Source organism: Schistocerca gregaria, chromosome 1 (genome assembly GCF_023897955.1).
Source record: "Schistocerca gregaria isolate iqSchGreg1 chromosome 1, iqSchGreg1.2, whole genome shotgun sequence".
In the NCBI taxonomy this organism is placed as follows: domain Eukaryota; kingdom Metazoa; phylum Arthropoda; class Insecta; order Orthoptera; family Acrididae; genus Schistocerca; species Schistocerca gregaria.
The window spans coordinates 845265685-845287415 of record NC_064920.1 but is presented as its reverse complement, the minus strand read 5'-3'; the positions used below and the strand labels follow the sequence as shown (position 1 = coordinate 845287415).

Sequence of the window (21731 nt, the reverse complement as noted above, 5' to 3'; positions counted from 1 at the left end):
CGCCATCTAAGACTCTCTCTTTCCTCAGTATTGCCTCTTTTTATTAAATGAAATATTAGATCAGTCTGTAAATATTGTGGTTTCATTTTCTTTGCATTTTCCTTGCTTTGATGGTTGCCTAGTGTTGTAATTTATAAACATGTTGCTTACAGTAATTGCAGTAGTATCAAAAGTGCAGAATGAAATAACGGTGGACATTTTGCTCAACTTTCAACAAATTTCTTACGCTCTTCTTCTTGGGTCACATGGTTGTTCCCCAATACGAACTAAGCAGCCGAATCAGAATTTAACGTCCCCTGAAAAACTGTCTAATTCCTAAGGAATTAGATGGGGCACTGACCTATCATAATTATTCCATGATGATCGACTGCTTAGATGAAATACTCACACTTCACGCAGAGACAGACGGTTCAAGATGCAGTAATTTATGATCTCATACGTGACAGAGAAGCACGTTCTATTCTGAACAGGCAATGAGGCAAATATTCAGCGAATCTTCAGAGCGGAAGGGCAAATGAAGCTCGGTAATCTGTAACAGGTGTGCCCCACTGTGGACCCAGCAAGGACAGTGACATCAGCAGTTGTCTCGGAGCGCATGATATTCCCAGCATGAATTCGACTCCCGAGTCACTGATAACTTCCGGCAGTTCCGCCTGGGTGGGAACTCTAACAAATGAAGGGAAGAGAGAACGTCACGTCAGCAGGATCTGCTGTGCCGAACAAGGAGGGGAGGACAGTCACAACAGGTAGATGACACCTTTCGTGCCAAAAACGCGAACACCTGCCAGAATGAGGGTTTGCTATGGCGCTCCATATACGGAGTCATGGACTACAATTGGTGAACGGTGTTTCATCCTGTTCAGATAAAACAATAAGTGAGTAATAAACCGTTAATACTTACGCCGAGTGTTAATCTCACTAATTAGACTTCGTACCATTACTGGTACGATGTTTTCATTATGACCAACATTCGTTAGATAATACTTTGCTTTCCTCAATCTCATTCTCTTCTTCCCCTATACCTTCTCTTCTTCTCTAGATCACTTTATTTTTACTGATTTTTAAATAGTTATGTAGTATAATGTGGTGCCCCGTTTCGGGGCTGTGCAGTTAACTATTCGTTAAAAAAAGGAACTTTTTTATTAATGTTCTCCGAACTTTAAAAATAATGATAGTAACTGTGAAACACGAACTGAAATTGTTCCTGGAGTGCAGTAACTAATAAGCAAGTTAATTAAATACTGTACCACGCATGTTATCTTCTGGGCTGAGACTCGCAGCCCCACACCTTGCTCTGCCGCTACAGCCGCCTGCTCTCGTGCTTTCAGGAACTGCCCCGCCGGACTGACTGCGCCCATCGCGCGCCAGGTGCTGGACGAGGTCAAAGCAGCCAGCAAGAAGGACCCAGACTCATGCGGCTTCGTCCACAGCAAGCACGGTAAGTGACGCTTAGCCCAGACCGGCGCACGGTCAAATACCGCAGATCGTCGCAGGCTTAACAATAAAAATGGTATTTACCGTTTTGCATAGCTGCCCACTGAATGTAAAATATACGATGTCTCATTAGTATTTTGAAGTTGCAAGCCGTGTGTTTACATGGCTAACCAGATTGAAACATGAGAATCGTTTGTGTACATTTGACCTCTGTTAGTAGAAAGAAGTGCTGTGTCTGAAGCTTTCAGGTGACCAGAATTGCCGGCAGCGTTGTAATGGATCGATACTTTCGAGTTTTATGATGAAGGATATCTTTTCTAATTTACGAAGCCAATGTGGATTAATAATAATTAGCCATTTTCTGGGACGAATTTCTTTGTGTATGAAAGAGAATTAGCCAATACGTCTGCGGATACGTTGCTTAAGATTGTGAATAGTGCCAGGTGGTTAGTAAATAAATTACTGCTAGTCACGGAAGTCCAGAGTGGGCTGTAATTATCTATGGTAGCGAATCTTGGAAGATACGCTAATGTTTTAACGCGGAACCGATTTACGCTGACGAAAATTAGTTACAATACCATGTGCTAGTCTGGCGCTGTACAATGTTTGTATGATACCCGCGCCGACATTATGCAAGTCGTAACACGAGTGAACAGTATGGTTATCGAGAAGAGAGCGCGTACGTGCTCTGTTAGTGAAACTGTTTTATGTGAGTGGCAGCAACTACGGTGTTGCATTGAGAGAGTACCGCCGACTGAAAGATCTGTGGAGATGCCCGATGTCATTAAATATTTTAAAGAAGCTGATAGTGAAATTGTAAAACACGGGTGAGCTTGGTGTGGCACCTGGAAGAGGAAGGTGTTCTATAACGGAGGAAGTTATTGACGAGGTTCTTGCTGCTATAACGGACCATGCAGTACGTGGCATTTGCCCCAGGTAGTGCTACTGCTCGTGCAGTGTCACGAGAATTGCCCATCCCATGGTCAGCAGTACGGGAAGTTTTGCGGTCTTTTTTACACCGGTACCCGTAAAAGATCCAGGGTGCAACAAACGGCTCTGAGCACTATGGGACTCAACATCTGAGGTCATCAGTCCCCTAGAACTTAGAACTACTTAAACCTAACTAACCTAAGGACATCACACACATCCATGCCCGACGCAGGATTCGAACCTGCGACCGTAGCAGTCACGCGGTTCCGGAATGAAGTGCCTAGAACCGGACGGCCACCGCGGCCGGCGAAGGTGCAACAACTGAAACCTCATGATCCTCAAAAATGTTCTGAATGTACTCTTCTGGCACACGTCGAAGTTGATGACATATGGCTGTGTAATATTTTAAAGACTGACGAGGTACATTTTACACTAAACGGTGCAGTGAATACACATGACTGGTGAAGTTCGGGTGATGTTAAACCGCCTATTGTGCACGAAGAGCCATTGCAATCGCCATGTGTGACTGTGTGGTGTGGATTCACAAGCACCTTTATTCTCGGTCCGTTCTGCTCTAAAGAGAATACACCCAGAGGGGCTGTCATGTGTACCGCAACGCCTGAACGTTATCGAGACGTCCTTCTAGAGTATGTGATTCCTGCTTTGGAAGAGCGCTACTGTGTCGAAACCACTGTTGGCATGCAAAATGGGACAACACTTATGTCGCTTGCTCTTGAAAGATATGCTTTTGCAACCTTCCACGAACGTGTTATCTCCAGAAGTTTTCCAGGTGCATCACTTGCAATATCACCTGACCGAACCCATGTGACTCTTGGCTCTGAGGACAAGCAAAAGAATGCATTCACTAGGGACACTTCCCGTCTCTACGTGATATGAAGGCCAATATACAGAAACACGTTGCTCAGATTCCAATGGAACTGCTACAAATAACTGTTGATCATGCCCTTTTACAGAAGCGGCATCTCGTCGATGTCTCCCGAGTTCGTATTGAACAAACTATGTAAGCGGCGGTCAGTAATAAAATCAACATTATGCCTTTCCCACTTGTTTGACCTTTTGTGCCCATGCCACGTTACTAACCTGTTGCTATACGTTTTTCTTGTATTCACAACGCGGTATTTGCACCTAGTGGCCGAAACTGTAACTAATAATTTTCTTCCAGCCTAAATCGCGTGTGCATTGACGGATAAGTGTAACTACCAAGTTTCGCTGCCTTACGATGGATACAGTCACACTGGACTTCCGTGTAGCTGCACTTTCATTATCACCACTCGGTACTTTCCGAGAGTACATCATACTGTTACACTTTTCAGCATTAAAACTGCATCACTTGAAAGCTGGGAAAACTCGAAAGTTTTGTTCCTTCTCCATAAACTTTGATTCAATTATAGAGATTTCTCCTTTGTTACCTTTTGTTTAATCTGTTATACGAGCTAAACTAAATTTTGATGTAGGAAGTCTCGAGATCGTGGGATCATAATGCGAAGCACAAGTGCAAATTGTAGTGGCTTAAGGTAGTATCACAATAGGAAGACACCGTAACATAGACAAAAAGAGGTTGTTCGTTCCAGGAATATGTACAGTTTGGAGTTACACTTAATATGTTTATCCTACAAGAGTGCTGGGCACTGATTCAGTAGTATCGTAAGTAGTAGTTCCAAATCGAACTTGAGCTTCATTCCTCCGCGTTAGCTACCGCTAATCCCTCCACAAATCGTGAAGAAATCCCATTGCGCGTGTTGTTCTTGTTGAGGGCGTTTGCTCGCGTGGAGGGCTGAAACCCTAGGGCAGCGCATGACGGCGTTGTCGCCGGAGCTACACAGAAGCCCTGCATGTCCGAGCAGTGTAACCAGGCGCTTGACCTCAGATCCACGTACTGCCTCGTAAACGAGGAGTGTAGCAGAGTTCTGCACCGTGCACTCTTTATGATTCTTTCCTTGTTTACCTTTTTTATTATTCATCAAAGCGGGCGTTGGCCTCATGTCCTGCAGACGTCCAACCACGATCGTTCTATAATGTTGTTTACATATCAACCATACAACTACTTTTTTGATAGGTGCTCTCCGTAATTTGGACTAAGTTCATTTAAAAATGGCCACCTTATGATAAACCTCATATGTTACCGTATTTAAGAGAGAGAAAGAGTTGTTTAATGTGGGAATATACAGTAACTGTCTTTTAATTTTTTTATTATACAGGATGTACCATAATTAATAGCGATAGCTAATTGAAGGTATTCCTTAAGAGAACATAGGTATTTATTTGAAAAGTTTGTGTCTCAGTTATAATTGTGGTAACCAGGACAACATTCCATGATGAAATAGTGGCTCGTAACAACACATTCGCAGCTACTTCGCAAATGGCTCGTGTGCGGATTGATGCTTATTGGAATGTTTTTGCTTGCGTTATCGTAAACTTTCAACCGGCTCAGTTATTGCAATAAAACATAATACAAAAAGGAAAAACTAAAATTTATCACAGTTCTTTTTTCCCACTCTTTCTAGATAGTTACATGTTTTGGCTAAGAAAAATGTTTCGTAGTTACATCTCTCCATATGATAAGAATAAAGACGTAATGAGAGAAAATAATACCCTTATCTACGCAGAATATTTCTGAATTATTTTCGTTGCCAATACTTTAGCATACAACCACCAATATTAGTAACATCATCCTTAGCAACGCGTTTCGGGAGTCAGGCTCCCATCATATGGCTATCTAAGTTAATCCTTCGTAAACATGCACGTAGGAGTAACTTGACAACCAGGTAACGTTTCAGAGAATTATGTTTGTAATTTTACTGTTTGTACAGTAAAGTATGTATAACGATTCGCTTAACAACCTAGACCGCCGGTCCTTGGGATGGACAATATTAGTATGCAGCATGTCGCCAAAGAATCCATATCCATACAAATTACGCACGTATGTATGTATGTTATACATCTCCTCCTAAACCACTGTACTGATTTCAACCAGACTTGGTACATATATCATTTACTATCACAAAGACTGTCTGACCTATCAAAAAGGAGGGGGTGAAAAGCAGTGTAGCCCACGACGCAAGAATGCTCACACTTCAGTCGTCCAGCGTTTGAGAATGAGAGCGCTTAGAGACTTGCAATAAATTCCAATACTTCACGAAACTTTTTCTCGATGACAACACTCACGAAATGGTAAATGGCAAAAGTTGTATCGCTTAATAAATTTTGGATATTTATGCTGTAAAATTGCCACATGATGCGTAACATTTTAATTTATTACCTCTGTAGTATTAACAGTATTCACATATACCATTAAATGTACCAGAAAAATTACATCATTGTACGACACTTGGTGTTTATGGCATCATATCTCCTGAACTCAGATGTGTGAGAAAGTGCTACGTCATGCATGACATTTTAATTTTTGTGCTTCTTTACTACTAAATCTATTCACAACCCGTTTCGCAGACAGTAGGCATTTATACCACTGGATGTACCCGCAGAATTATATCATTGTACAGCACATAGTTCAGTAGACACGACGTCATAAAAATTGAACTGCTTGAAAACTGCTGGGCAAATATGCGCTAGAAATACAGGTGAAAGTGTAGAAATACTGAAATGTGTTAAATATGCGTGAAATATATTTAACATGTGCGTGTGTTGGCAAAGTCGCGGGTAAGAAATCTCTTCCTTAACTCCCTGGACGATTTCAATCAAATTTGGCACACAAATTGGTCACAGTCTGGAAAGAAGTACTGTGGGGGTACGAACCACCAGCCCCCTATTGATGTGAGTGTGATAACGTGGAGAGAGAAGGGAGAGCGATAAGATGGACAGACAGCAAGGGGGAAGGAGAAGACAAGCACAGGTAGAACGAGGAGATGGACAGAGATAGGGGAGGGGAAAATGGACAGAGAGAGGAGAAGAAAGGGAAAATGAGGGGGAGGAAGAGAGAGTCAGAGAAATGGGCGAGGAGCAAATGGACAGAGAAAAGGAAGAGGGGGAGATGGGAAGAGAGAGGGGAGAGGGGCACAGAAAGGAAAGGGAAGAGAGAGGGGAGAGGGACACAGAGAGGAGAGAGAGGTGAGGGGGACACAGAAAGGAAAGGGGAGGAGATTGAAAGGGGGTGGGGAGGAGGAGGTGGAATTATTGGCACAGAGGAGGAAGGAGCAGATTGACAGAGAGAGGGTCAGAGGAGATTGGAGGCGGACAGAGATAGGTGAGAGGAGGAAATGGACTGATATGGGCTAACGGAAGATTGAAATAAATACATACAAGGGCAACGCCGGGTACTCAGCCAGCTCTAAATATTTCCTTTGGAGGCTTGTGTATATTAAAAAAAAAAAAATAAAAAAAAAAGGGAACGATTCATCACCGTTATTAATTTGTATGCTGCGGTTCTAGACTGTTAGTGAAGCTTCCGTCAGATTAAGAACTGTGTGCCGAACTTTCGCGGATATTACTCTTACCGAGTGAGCTATCAACGCAAGACAGATTTACTCGTGCTAGCAAGCTCTCTTGCATACCGTGTTGGACTGCACTCCTGTAAGAAAGGATGTGCTAGTTTTGCTGTGGGAGTCCATTAGGGTATGGAAGAGAGCATGTGTGAAGTTCGCTAACTAGCACAAGTAATACTGTAGGGACGTGTCGTGAATCGCTCAGTAGGTAAGAGCACTGTCAGCAGCAGTCAAGGTTCCATATTCCAGGGCTGGTCCGTCAAATAGTTTTTATCAGCCAGCATACTCCGCTACAGAATGAAAGATTCATTCTGGTGCATTATTATTCTTTCGCAATAAATGGGACATACAACAAGCGAAACGGACATATTTGTTTACGTAGTAACAATTATTTTGAAACCGTGCTGGTCATAAATACATAGATCCTCAGCCGCGTGTCAGATGCAAAATGCTCTCATCTAAGCATTACAACAAGAATGAGTTTGTGGGAATTATTCTGTCGCGTTTTTTTCGTATTCCTCTTTATGCTGCAGTATTACCTGCTGGCCTTTCCACATTCCCGATTTTTATTTACCTGCACAACGTTGTTGGAGCACTGCACGTGTCATCACAGATTCTGCTTTTGAATTCTCACAAACAAACGTCACCCCTCCACTCATGTTTATGTGCTCATCAAAAAAATGGTTCAAATGGCTCTAAGCACTATGGGACTTAAGAGCTATGGTCATCAGTCCCCTAGAACTTAGAACTACTTAAGTGTAACTAACCTAAGGACATCACACAACACCCAGTCATCACGAGGCAGAGAAAATCCCTGACCACGCCGGGAATCGAACCCGGGCGTGGGAAGCGAGAACACTACCGCACGACCATGTGCTCATCGCTCTTATTCATTTTCTTTTTGTTAACTGTCTTCGGCTAAAATTTAAGTCAAATATATTTTCTGAGTAATTCAGTCCCTTTATCAGGGACGCCTCTGGCCAAAAAGTGAACTATCTTGTTCTTGGATGACGGTGAACTTCAGACGATAACGTATGATCGGGCTTTGCCATACCACCTCCTCGACGATATTGGGAATAATTTTCTTTTGTGATGGCTTTTACTTTCCTCTGGCGCATGCCATCATGCTCGTGCGCTCTCAGTGAGTCACGTTTTATCAATCTTTATTTTCAGACAAGAGTTCAGGTCTATATTGATAAAGAAGTGGTGTCTCTTCTGTCGGACATGTCCGACACAACAGATACCACTCATATATATATATATATATATATATATATATATATATATATATATATCCTACGGTAATCAATAATTTGCGTGTAGAGGGACAAGCGCCGCTGCACTGCAGCTTGCGATAAGTTGGAAGTTTCGAGTCGGCCACGGAGCGTGTACGGATGACCGAAGCGCTTAAGTCAACCGCTCACAAGAAGCAGTAAATCCATGTTTCAATCCCGGTGCTACAAGAGTTTTCAACTTTCGGCATTGCATTAGCACCCATCCATTCCCCTTCTTTCCCCGTTCTCTGTTTCACGTAAATGTATTAACAAGACTATGGGAAAACGAGAAAAGAAGAGTCGGAAGTATTTTGAGTTGTGGTGCTACAGAAAAATTTGGCATACTTATAAGGTAAGGAATGAGGAGATTCTTTTGAGAATCGGCGAGGGAAGGAATATTTGATTCAAATGGCTCTGAGCACTAGGGGACTCAACATCTCAGGTCATCAGTCCGCTAGATTTAGAGCTACTTAAACCTAAGGACATCACACATAGCTATGCCCGAGGCAGGATTCGAACCTGCGACCGTAGCAGTCGCGCGGCTCCGGACTGAAGCGCCTAGAATCGCTTGATCACCGCGGCCGGCAAGGAATATTTGGAAAACACAGACAAGAAGAGGGGATAGGATGGCAGGACATCTTTGAAGATATCACAGAATAGCTTCCATAGTGCTATGGGGAGCTGTAGAGGGTAAAAACTGTAGAGAAAGAAAGAGATTGAACTACATGCAGCAATTAATTGAGGACACATGTTGCAAGCGCTACCTTGAGATAGAGGTCGAGTTTGGAACAGAACAGGAATTTGTGGCGGGCCGCATCAAACCAGTCAGAAGACTGAAAACTTCTCTCATTCAAATGATGATGTGATGGGTATTGTGCTTTGGTGAAATATTTTAAGAGTGTGTGCTGTCTGATCTGGGGGGGGGGGATGACATTGGTGTATGATAGACATCTACAAAGGTTAGGCGTAGAGCAGCAGACCTTCACGTAAGTAGGGTGGCCCATTCTTACCCGTGAGACCCTTGTGGTTTTCGCTCCTTTTACCTGATACGATGCCCCCAGCTTGTCCGCACGTAGCTGGTGGCGAGCGTCCGCAGACTAGACTAGTCTGGTCCCACGTATCCCTGCCCCTGGCAGCGGGCGCGCCGCCGTCATTGTGGCCGCGGCTAAACATAGGCCTTCGTTCATCGTCCGCACGGCGCGCCGCTATTTATACAGGCGCGACGCTGCGTCCAGTCTGACAACCGTCACAGCCCGGGCAGCTGACTGCCAGTTTCAATAAGGCGCACTGCTTCACCATATGAGTTACGTGGAATTTAAAGTTTCTCTTCTCCTCATATTCGTCCAGGCGCCGTCGATCAAACCGTGTCAGCACGAACTGCGTCTCTTGAAATTGCGATGCATTCCCGACACATCTGAAGGAATATTTACCACAGATAATGGCAGAACGAAGGTTGGAAGAAACTTGAAACGATGCAGAGAACTGCTTCCTGATACCTAGGAAGCCGCATTTTTCCTCGTCCGTTGCGGCTACCTTCTTTGCGGGACAGATACGGTACACGCCCACGTAGCCGAGGTTGCTAACGCTCGCCTCTGCGGTGGCGCGTAAGTCGAAGGTACACTGGTACGAATCCTGATGGTGGATGAAGTTTTCATTGACAGTATTTGTGCTGCAAGAAGAAGGGAGGTGGCGACCTAAAGTTCTGATCACCAACCTTTGCTCAAATGTGGACTATATTTCAAAACTCTCTGTAGTGTCTCATAAAGTGAAGGCACGTGACGCTGTTCGCGATGATCAGTCCGTCAGATGTGGACGTCAAGCTCGGCGGCGCCCATGGCGCTGTTTGAGAGGAGTGGGCTAAGTGCCGGTACCGGCTTTCACCCTCTCTCTTCCCTCGCTGTCGTCATTCAACCCAAACAAAAAAATGGTTCAAATGGCTCCAGCACTATAGGACTTGATATTGGAGGTCATCAGTATCCTAGAACTTAGAACTACTTAAACCTAACTAACCTAAGGACATAACACACATCCATGTCCGAGGCAGGATTCGAACCTGCGACCGTAGCGGTCACGCGGTTCCAGACTGATGCGCCTAGAACCGCTCGGTCACAGCGGCAGACAGAACACAACACTATACTGTACAGACATCCATTACACTCACGCGTTGTTGCTGTCTGATCTGAACACAACACTATACTGTACAGACATCCATTACACTCACGCGTTGTTGCTGTCTGATCTTCAGTCCGAAGATTGGTTTGACGCAGCTGTCCATCCTACTCTATCCCGTGCAAGCCGTTTTATCTCAGAATAACTACTGCAACCTACAACCTTCAGAATCTGCTGGCTGTATGCATCTCTTGATCTCCCTCTACAGTTTTTACCCCCATTCCCCCACACTTCCCTCCAATATTACAGTAGTGACCCCTTGATGTTTCAGAATAAATCCTATCAACCGATCCTCCTTCTAGTCAAATTGTGCCACAAATGTCTTTATCGCCAGATCAATTCAGTACCTCCGCTTACTTACATGATGTAACCAGCTAATCTCCAGAATTCTTCTGTATCATCACATTTCAAAGCTTTTCTTTTCTTGTCTAAACTGCTCATCCTCCATGTTTCACTTCCGTACATGGCTACACTCAAGACACATACTTTCAGAAAAGGCTCATTGAAACTTTAATCTATATTTTATACCAACTAATTTCTCTTCAGAAACGCTTTTCTTGCCATTGCCAGTCTACATTTTATATCCTCTATACTTCGGCCATCATCAGCTCTTTTCCTGCCCAAGTAGCAAAACTCCTTTACTACTTTAAGTGCCTCATTTCCTAATCTAATTCCTTCAGCATCAATTGATTTCATTTGACTATATTTCATTATCCTTGCTTTGCTTTTGTTGATGTTCATATTACATCCTCCTTCCAAGGCACTGTCCATTCCATTCAACTGCTCTTTCAAGTCATTTGCTGTCTTTTACAGAATAGCAATGTCATTGGCAGACCTCAGAGTTTTTATTTCTTCTCCCTGAACTTTAATCCTACTCCAGATTTTTCTTTGGTTTCCTTTACTACGTCCTCGCTGTACATATTGCATAACGTCGGGTGAAGGCTGCAGCCCTGTCTCACTCGCTGCTTCCTTTTCATGCCTCAGGACTCTTCTGACTGCCGTTTGGTTTGTGTACAAGTTATAGTCTTTCGATCCCTGAATTTTACTTCTGCAACCTTCAGAATTTCAAAGAGAGTTCTCCAGCCAACATTGTCATAAACTTTCTCTAAGTGTACAAATTAATTTTGTAAGATAAATCGTAGCGTCAGTATCGCCTCGTGTGTTCCTACATTTCTCCGGAATCCAAACTGATCTTCCCCGAGGCCTGCTTCTACCAGTTCTTCGATTCTTATGTAAAGAATTCGTGTTAGCATTTTGCGACCGTGACTTACTAAACTGATAGCTCGCAATATTCACACCCGTCAGCAACTGCTTTCTTTGGAATTGAAATTACTACATTCTTATTGAAATATGAACATATTTCACCAGTCTCATATATCATGCACCCCGGATGGAAGAACGTTTTTCTCACGAAATGTCGTTTACCCCCGGGGAACTTGTTTCGACTTAGGTCTATCAGTGATTTGTCAAATTCTTTTCGCGGTATCATATCTCCCATCTCATCTTGAACTACGTCCTCTTCTGTTTCTATAATATTGCCTTCAAGTTCATCTCCTTTATGTTGACTCTCTATATATTGTTTCCACCTTTCGGCTTTCCTTTCTTTACTGAGACTGGTTTTGCAACTGAGTTCGTGACACATATGCTGCTGCTTCTTTTTTTCCGGAGGCCTCTTTAATTTTCCTCTGGCTGTACTTGCCATTCACCTAGTGAAATATGCCTCTAAATCGTGTCATTTATCCTCTAGCCATTCCTGCTTAGCCATTTAGCATATCCTATCAAACAAATTTTTTGGGTGTTTGTATTCCCTTTCGCCTGCTTCATTTACTGCATTTTTTTTACTTCCTACTTTTATCAGTTACGTTCAATGTATCGTGTGTTATCCAAGGAATTCTACTGGGCCTTGTGTTTTACCTATTTTATCCTCTGCTGTCTTCACTATTCTTCTCTTAAAGCTACCAATTCGTCTTCTACCGTATGCTTTTCCCCTGTTCCACACAACCGTTGCCTAAGGCTCCTTCTAAAATTCTAATAATCTCTGGCTCTTTCAGTGTACCAGGTTCCATCTCTTTTACTTCGTACCTTTTTGCAATTTCTGTAGTTTTAATCTACATATCATAACCAATAAATTGTGGTCAGAGTCCCTATCTGCCCCTGGAAATGTCTTACAATTTTAAATCTGGTTCCAAAGTATCACTACGAGGTGTCAATGTCGTCTTTGCTTGTGCTAGTCTGCCTTTTACGCCCTCCTTGCTTCGCCAGACACACTTTGCTTCCAAGGTCGCAGAGTTGGTTCTTCGGATCTTGCGTCAAGACGTTCCACATCGATTTTGTTCGAAAACGGGTGAGCATTCCCTGTGTCGCGCCAGAGAAGTTACATTCGAGTGACCCCCGACTAGTATGCCGAAACGAGTGGGTCGCAGGGCCTGCCCCTCTCCCTCCTCAGCTGATTGGCGTGCCGCCAGCTGACTACGCTGCTGCTTTGAAGCGCCGGCGCTCCGCAGTGTGAGGGCAGCACGTGGCCGGGTCCCCGTGGCCCGCCGCCGTCGTCTTCACAGGATGCCGCCACTTCGGACGTACAGCCGTCTCGTACAGCTCGTTCCTCCTAATTCAGCACGAGCGTGCCCTCCATTCGGAATTGGCGTCTCTTGTCTGCTCCTCGCTGTTTATTCATCTGCTCGAGGCCGAATGTATGACGCTAATCTCTGCAATATTGTCGTAGTCGTCATGTTTTTGCGAAAATGTTTCACTTCCTAGTTTCGCTGCTATCTCCTGCTCAGATCGCTGATAGTTTTTATGAGATTTATGACGAATATGCCTATACAGAAAGAATCATAAAAGTGAGTAGCAATTCAGGTGTTGCAATTGCAAAACAGGCATAATTTTATCTCTGCTTCTTCAGAACTGTCATCTTGCAGGTCATATTCTTGTTATGATAAAAACTTGGCTTAAAACTGAATTTGAGGGGGTACTCAGAAGAAACTGAAGTAATCTTTTGACGAGCAGAGCTTTGTAGTACCGTTATTGTCCGTTTTTCAATGACTGATTTTCGTGAACAGCGTGCGGCAGTTCTAAGTTCTAGGGGACTGATGACCACAGATGTCAAGTCCCATAGTGCTCAGAGCCATTTCAACCATTTTTTAGAGTTTGTTCTGCAGGGTCAGACAGTTAACCGGGCTTTCTATTTGGAAGTTTTGGAAAGATTGCGCAACGGAGTGCGACCGAAGCTGTCTGATTTGTGGCAGTCGTATGACCGATTTTTCCACCACGGCAATACACCTGCCCACAAAGCCCTGTCTGACGACTTTTCTTGACCAAAATTGTGTGACTCCTGTACTTCACTCCCCATACCCACCCGACCATGCCTCGTGCGACTAGTTTTTGTTTCCTAGAATAAATACCAATATGTTGCAGAAAAAAAAAAAAACAAAAAAAAAGAACACTGAAAATGGAGGCGCTCTCAAGCATGGCAAAAGACAAATTTAAACAATGTTCTAAAAAATGGGATAAAAGTTTAGACAAGTGTATTAGTGCAAGTGGAGAGTACTTTGAAGGGGATTCAAGGGTTGTGCTTAAAATGTGAATAAGTAAATTGAAAAATGTATATTCGGTTTCTTTTGGGTAATCCCTTGAACGCAACGGGATTAATACACTACTGGCCATTAAAATTGCTACACCAAGAAGAAATGCAGATGGTAATCGGGTATTCATTGCAAAAATATATTATACTAGAATTGACATGTGATTACATTTTCAAGCAATTTGGGTGCATAGATCCTGAGAAATCAGTACCCAGAACAACCACCTCTGGCCGTAATAACGGCCTTGATACGCCTGGGCATTGAGTCAGAGCTTGGATGGCGTGTACAGGTACAGCTGCCCATGCAGTTTCAACACGATACCACATTTCATCAAGAGTAGTGACTGGCGTATTGTGACGAGCCAGTTGCTCGGCCACCATTGACCAGACGTTTTCAATTGGTGAGAGATCTAGAGAATGTGCTGGCCAGGGCAGCAGTCGAACATTTTCTGTATCCAGAAAGGCCCGCACAGGACCTGCAACATTCTGTCGTGCATTATCCTGCTGAAATGTGGGGTTTCGCAGGGATAGAATTAAGGTTAGAGCCACGGGTCGTAACACATCTGAAATGTAACGTCCACTGTTAAAAGTGCCGTCAGTGCGAACAAGAGGTGCCAGAGACGTGTAACCAATGGCACCCCAACTCCGGGTGATACACCAGTATGGCGATGACGAATACACGCTTCAAATGTGCGTTGACCTCGATGTCGCCAAATACGGATGCGACCATCATGATGCTGTAAACAGAACCTGGACTCATCCGAAAAAATGACGTTTTGCCATTTGTGCACCCAGGTTCGTCGTTGAGTACACCATCGCAGGCGCTCCTGTCTGTGATGCAGCGTCAAGGGTAACCGCAGCCACGGTCTCGGAGATGATAGTCCATGCTGCTCTAAACTTCGTCGAACAGTTCGTGCAGATGGTTGTTGTCTTACAAACGTCCCCAACTGGTGACTCAGGAATCGAGACGTGGCTGCACGATCCATTACAGCTATGCGGATAAGATGCCTGTCATCTCGACTGCTAGTGATAAGAGGCCGTTGCTAAGAGTCATTGGATCTCGACCAACGCTAGCAGCAATGTCGCTATACGATAAACCGCAATCGCCATAAGCTACAATCCGACCTTTATCAAAGTCGGAAACTTGATGGTACGCATTTCTCCTCCTTACACGAGGCATCACACAACGTTTCACCAGGCAACGCCGGTCAATTGTTGTTTGTGTATGAGGAGAAATCGGTTGGAAACTTTCCTCGTGTCAGCACTTTATAGGTGTCGCCACTGGCGCCAACTTTGTGTAAATGCTCTGAAAAGCTAATCATTTGCATATCACAGCATCTTTTTCCTGTCGGTTAAATTTCGCGTCTGTAGCACGATATCTTCGTGGTGTAGCAATTTTAGTGGCCAGTAGTGTACATAAATTGAGATTTTGAAAATGCCTTTAAGCTTACTGTGTGTCATCTTTGAGATTGTCCCCACTGTACAGGATGGTGACCACCGTGGAGCTACATTCATCAGTTATTTTCTTAAGAGCTCACATAGGCAGAGATTTCTGTCCACTTCAAACATTTCACCTTCTCAGAAAAAATTGTCGTGCTTGTTACATTTGTTTTCCTATTATAGAGAGCAGAACATGGAAAATTGTATTGCAGACTGTCACGAGATATGAAGTCTGCTTGCAAAATTGGCGAAATAATGATGGACTTCAATGCTTATGCTGCCTCTATTGCTGTTTATTGTGTATGTAGCAGACGGTACGAAAAATGTAGACAAATTTGCCTCACTATGACTGATCTGTTCTTGTAAACCAGGACAAGAGCTGCTGAAAGACGACATGGCTACTAAAAGGAGACGTTTACGAATGTAGGTGGTCCAGTGGATTGTGAATAAAATCGGATCTAGGCGAATATGCTGCCACTTCGTTACTGAACGAACGCCAGATTGGTATTGTACGCAAACCCAAGTAACACTCTGAGCAAATCGTGTCGTGCTATCTCATTGGCGATCGGTTTGTGTGTTTCACGTACGAGGGTAATCCCAAAAGTAAGGTCTCCTATTGTTTTTGTAAGTACATAGACCTGTTTATTTCTACAATGGTTTACATCAGTTTACAGCTTGAACGTTTAGCTGTTTTTCGACATAATCACTATTTCTTTCGATCCTTTTTTGTAGACGCTGTGGCAGTTTTTGTATTCCCATGCCATACCAGCTTGCCGCCATGCTGTTCAGAAAGTTATGAGCCTCTTCTTTCACCTCGTCGTCGGAGCTGAATCGTTTTCCGGCCAAATGTTCTTTTAACCTAGGGAACAGGTGATAGTCACTGGGCTCCAAGCCAGGACTTCAGGGTGGGTGGGTGATTACGTTCCACTGAAACTGTTGCAGGAGAGCAGCGGTTTGCCGAGCGATGTGTGGGCGAGCGTTGTCATGGAGAATGTGTACGCCCTTGCTCAACATTCCTCTTTTCCGGCTTTGAATTGCCTGTTTAAGTTTCAGAGTCTCACGATACCTGTCAGCGTTAATTGTGGTCCCAGTGGGCGTGAAGTCGACCAACAGTACCCCTTTTCGGTTCCAAAAATCGGTTGTCATGACTTTACCGGCAGACTGTGTTTGTTTGAATTTCCGCGGCTTTGGCGAAGAAGGATGCCGCCACTGGCGTGATCGTTGCTTGGTCTCAGGTGTAAAGTGGTATGCCCAAGTTTCGTCACCCGTCACAATTGAGTCCAGAAAGTTGTCCTGTTCGGCTGCAAGGCGGTGAAGAAATGCAAGGGAAGCATCAACTCGTTGCCGCACGTGGTCCTCAGTCAGCGTACGTGGCACCCACTGGCGCACACCTTCCGGTAGTTCAGTGTTTCCGTTAAAATTCTGTGAGCGTTGCTTCGGGAAACCTCATTAATCAACGTGCAGAGATCATCCAGGGTGACCCGCCGATCTTCACGCATGCTTTGCTCAACCTTCAACACTGTCTCCTCAGAAATTGACGGCCTCCCTCTCCTTTGTTCGTCGTGAATTTCGGCCCGACCAGCTGCAATCTCTTTACACCACTTACGAACATTTTTGACATCCATGTACGACTCACCATACACTTCCGTCAATGTGCGATAGATTTCAATCGGCGAAGTGCCCTTTGCGTTCAAAAACCGAATAACTGCGCGCAATTTGCACTTGGCGGTAACATCCAGCAGGAGCTCCATTCTCAACGGCTGACAAACCAAGACTGAGCGCCTCAGTGCGGCGTGCGCGTGTGAACACACAGCGCGTGTAGCACTCTTCATAACATTGCAACCAACTGCCACACTGACAGAGTTCTGTACTTACAAAAAAATGGGAGACCTTACTTTTGGGGTTACCCTCGTATATGCATGCATGCATGTTCTGTGAAAAGATTCCAAAACAGTTAATTATAAAGCCCCTGCTCAACAACATGCAAACTGTAGAGGTGCTCCGGCGTAGATGAAACATATTTATTCTGAAGAGGTTGCTTACATTTTTCAAATTTTTGAAGAGACTTACCACTTGTGAGTCCTGTCTTTGTAGATCAGCATGGACCATAATGAACCGAATGTGACCAAATCATGATTACATAGAAACTGTATTTGGCTAACGTAAAAAATGTAACATCAATTTATAATATCTGTGTACAATGGTAGGAAAGATTACAAAACGAATAAGCTGCTGTTTGGCCAATATGTTTATGGTCAGCCAGTTGCTTGTTCATCGTTGAGCTTTGCTACTGAAGTTGCTCAGTTTTATTTAACCTGGTAATTTATGATTAAAAATGTAATGTGTGGACGATGAGATTTACATTTCGTTATAATAACATGTCGAAACTCTTTGTGCGGCTGCACGGATAGTATCAAAATGGATGCTGAATTCTGCTCATAAATGGTGAAGAATATGTTGCTGGGTTTACTGTAGCTTTGAGAAGACTTCTTTTTTTATTGTAGTTCATCTAATATTGTTAGTAGTGGTGGCACATAAACAGCGTATTTTTAGTGAGTTATATCACGACATCTTGGTGGTCAGGTGAATCTGCTTTTGCCGCGAGACTTATCCATCAGTAACGCATTAATTCAGAAACAGACGAACTGTTGGGTGCCAGTTAGATGAAGCATCGTCCCATTAGAAAATGGAGTTCTCTGAATTTCCATTCATTTCTGAAAAAATCAGTTCTGGTGCATTAGAGATACGTTACGCCAGCAGCCTGTGTTTCTTCACTTCGTATTTTAAAGATTAGTCAAAAAATCTCTTTTTAGGTATATCGTATGAAACACACCGATTTTCATTTCGTATTCAATTAGTGCATTACCGAGCTACCAGTTTTAGTGAAAAGAAGCCACTTGGTATTGAAAATGCGTTCACAAAAGTCCTCACACATTACCCTGCAGTTTGACTTAAGAGCCCTGTCATTTGTAATGGCTATGTTTCGAGCGGTAACTGGCGCCTCAACACATACCCGACTACCCGACAAAAGTTTGCGGCAGTCCGAGGTCTCTACTTGCGTTGCGAGTTTGCTTCTCTCGCTTACACTCGAAACCCTTCTTAATTCGAGCGACCTTCACTTCCGCTAATGCTGTCAGTTTGGGGTTTTTACTTTTACGCAGACAGTTTCAATAGGATCAACACCCGGGTCGCGTCGATGCATTGCAAGTTAGTGCTCTATAGGATAATTTCGACTGTTGAGCAGTATCCTGGCAGACAGAGATCTGCATGTTGCTACGCTTGAAGGAAAATCATCGTGGCCGAAGTGAGCGACTAGCCGACCACGGTACGCCGGCACGTCCAGCGACGTGAATACGACTGTATCGCACGTGGTTCCTCAGGGCTTGTGGTCCGCTGTGTCGCCAGCTGACGTCACGCCCCAGATAGCGACCTCGTGCCGCGCCGTGGGCGGTCACCGCAGGGGGAGCTGCGTCTCACAGGAGCGCACAAAGATACTGCGGTCCCCTGCCTCTCATCTCTTCCCTCTTCTTTTCTCGTTTCATCTCTTCTGTACTCCGTCAATTACGTGCGTTACTTCACACAAAGTGTACATCAAGTCTTTCCTGCAAACCATTTGTACACATATTTTATCTATGGAAATCTTTAAAGGGCTAACTCAGCATGTTAGAGTCCGCGAAAGTCTTAGAAAGACTCCAAAAGTAAAACCAGAAATTTTCCTGTGCTTAGGCTCTACTCAAAACTAAATGGAAACATGACATACTAAACATTTCATCTATTTATGTTGATCCATTATCGTCGAGGACAATTCTTTATATTCGCTCTTAGTCGTCAACATTATTGTCGTAGTTAAAATACTTTCTATAGACAGTGCTGCACAGCTTCAAATTGTTCAAATGGCTCTAAGCACTATGGGACTTAACATCCGAGGTCGTCAGTCCCCTAGACTTAGAACTACTTAAACCTAACCAACCTAAGGACATCACACACGTCCATGCCCGAGGCAGGATTCGAACCTGCGACCGTAGCGGTCGCGCGGTTCCAGACTGAAGAGCCTACAACCGCTCTGTCACAGCGGCCGGCTGAAAGGCACCGACAGGGATGTGGAGCCACGCCGACGCCAGTTCCTCGATTAATGATCCACGGCGTGAACAGCCCGATGGAGGCGATCCCACAGATCATCGATTGGGTTTAAATCCGGAGAATTTGGTAGCAAAGGGAGTACAATAATATCGTCTTGGTGCTCTTCGAACCGCGCACGTACGCTGCGAGCTGTGTGTCATATTGCTTTGTCTTGGTGACAGATGCTATTGTGCCGAAGAAAAACAAACTGATGTAGGGGTGGACGTGGTTCCAAACGATAAATGCATATTGATGTTCGTCCATTGTGCCTTTCAGAATGACAAGCTAACCCAGGAAATGCCACGACCATAAAGCTCCCTTCTCCAGCCCGGACGCTTCCGACGTTCGAGCGGCCATATGACAGATGGAGCATAAAAAGGTATTCATCCAAAAAGCCATTCAGTGGACGTGCAGTTACGGTGTCGGCAACAAATTCCAGCCTTCTTCGCCAGTCAATAGCAGGACTACATGAACCAGGTGCCTGTTGCGGAGGTCCATACGCAGCAACGTTCACTAAACAATCGTCTCGAGGGGACACTGTTCGTAGCCTCTTGGTTCGACTGGGCGATCAGTTGCTCAATATTTTCACGTCTTTTCGCCCGTACACATCTCCACAGCCGTCATTCACCCTTGTCAAATGGCTCCTGAGTACTATGGGACTTAACTTCTGAGGTCATCAGTCCTCTAGAACTTAGAACTACTTAAACCAGGGCTTCACGACATACGTGCTCACGGAGCAAGCTGTGAGCAGCAAGGCGCGAGCACGGAGCAGCGCGAGCACGCTAGCCCCACTACCGGTCCAGAGCGGAGAGTGGGTAGTCACGTGTGTACACAATAGCTGCCGCCAGTCAATGTAAATCCGCGACCACCTGCAGGGATATCACTCACGAATTATTACTGCCACAAATGAAACAAATAAAGGAGAATGTAGACGTGCCACATAATTTTATTAGCTTAGTGTATGCCTCTACATTCATATTAATTTGTGAACTGTTATACAATAAAAGGTGTTACTGAAGTGTGGGATTCTCGGCTATCTTGTACTTTTTGCCCTTTATAATTGCGTCAATGTTCGGAGTAATTGTTCTTGTGCATTGTAGGCGCAGTTTAAATTTCAATCAGACAATGCGTTTCTCAGGCGCGTCTTGTTACATTTCATTGCAGAGAACAGTTGTTCACAAACATACATGGAACCGAACATTGATATTATTGTAGCCGCCAGTTTGTGCAAACGAGGAAATCTATCCTGAGGGAAGTGTCCTTAGAATTCCAAAATGTTTTTCTTGTTCTGACATTTGTCTCTGTATTCTCTACGACACTGCAGGTCAATAATTTCTAGTTGCAGCTCAGGGCGAATCTCTTCAATATTCGCTGAATATGGACAGGAGAACAGATCAAAATAACTGTCAAGTGCTGTTAGATATTGAAAGCGTTGATCAAATTCTTCTTTAAGGGCAACTAAACTCTGTGAATAACGCTCACAGTCTTTGTGAACATCTTGCATGGGTGATAATTTAGAGAAAATGTGCTAGATTTCCTGTTTCCAGCTGACTCACCCAAATTGTCAATTTCATTTTAAAAGCTCGTATTCGATCTATGAAATGAGTAATTAGCAGATCTTTACCTTGTAGTGAAATGTTCAAAGCATTCAGATGGCTAGTTAAATCTGCTAAGAACGCGAGATCACATTTCCATGAACACTCTTTCAATTGAGGAACACACATGTTATTTATTTCCATGAACATATTTATCTCATCTAATAGGCAAAAATATCGTTTTAATAATTCGCCACGACTAAGCCAGCGGCCCTCGCTGTAATAAGGAAGGCTACCATACTGGCTTTCTACACCCTCAAGAAAGCTTTTAAATTGCCTGTGTTGTAGCCCATGCTTCCTTATATAATTGGTTGTACGAACAACAACAAAAAAAATGGTTCAAATGGCTCTGAGCACTATGGGACTCAACTGCTGTGGTCATTAGTCCCCTAGAACTTAGAACTACTTAAACCTAACTAACCTAAGAACAGCACACACATCCATGCCCGAAGCAGGATTCGAACCTGCGACCGTAGCAGTCGCACGGTTCCGGACTGCGCGCCTAGAACCGCGAGACCACCGCGGCCGGCGAACAACAACACTCATCACATTTTTTAGAGTGATACTCTTTGCACATAAGTTTTCCTGGTGGTGGATCACACAGTGAACGCCCCTTATTTCATTCGGCACGGTCAGTTTTTTCATTTCCTCCTTCAACAGCGCAACGAAACCTGTTTTTTTCCCTGTCATTGCTGGTGCACCGTCTGTAGACACTGAAACTAAAGAATTC

General features: G+C 44.1%; 1 protein-coding gene across 1 annotated transcript in view; it reads left to right on the top strand.

The window, feature by feature from the left end:
- The window catches only part of LOC126272538 (titin-like), a 999170-nt gene that overhangs the window by 212113 nt on the left and 765326 nt on the right, over positions 1-21731 (top strand). The window contains 1 exon segment of the mRNA XM_049975459.1: positions 1329-1438. Within this exon segment, the coding sequence (XP_049831416.1) occupies positions 1329-1438 (110 nt within the window).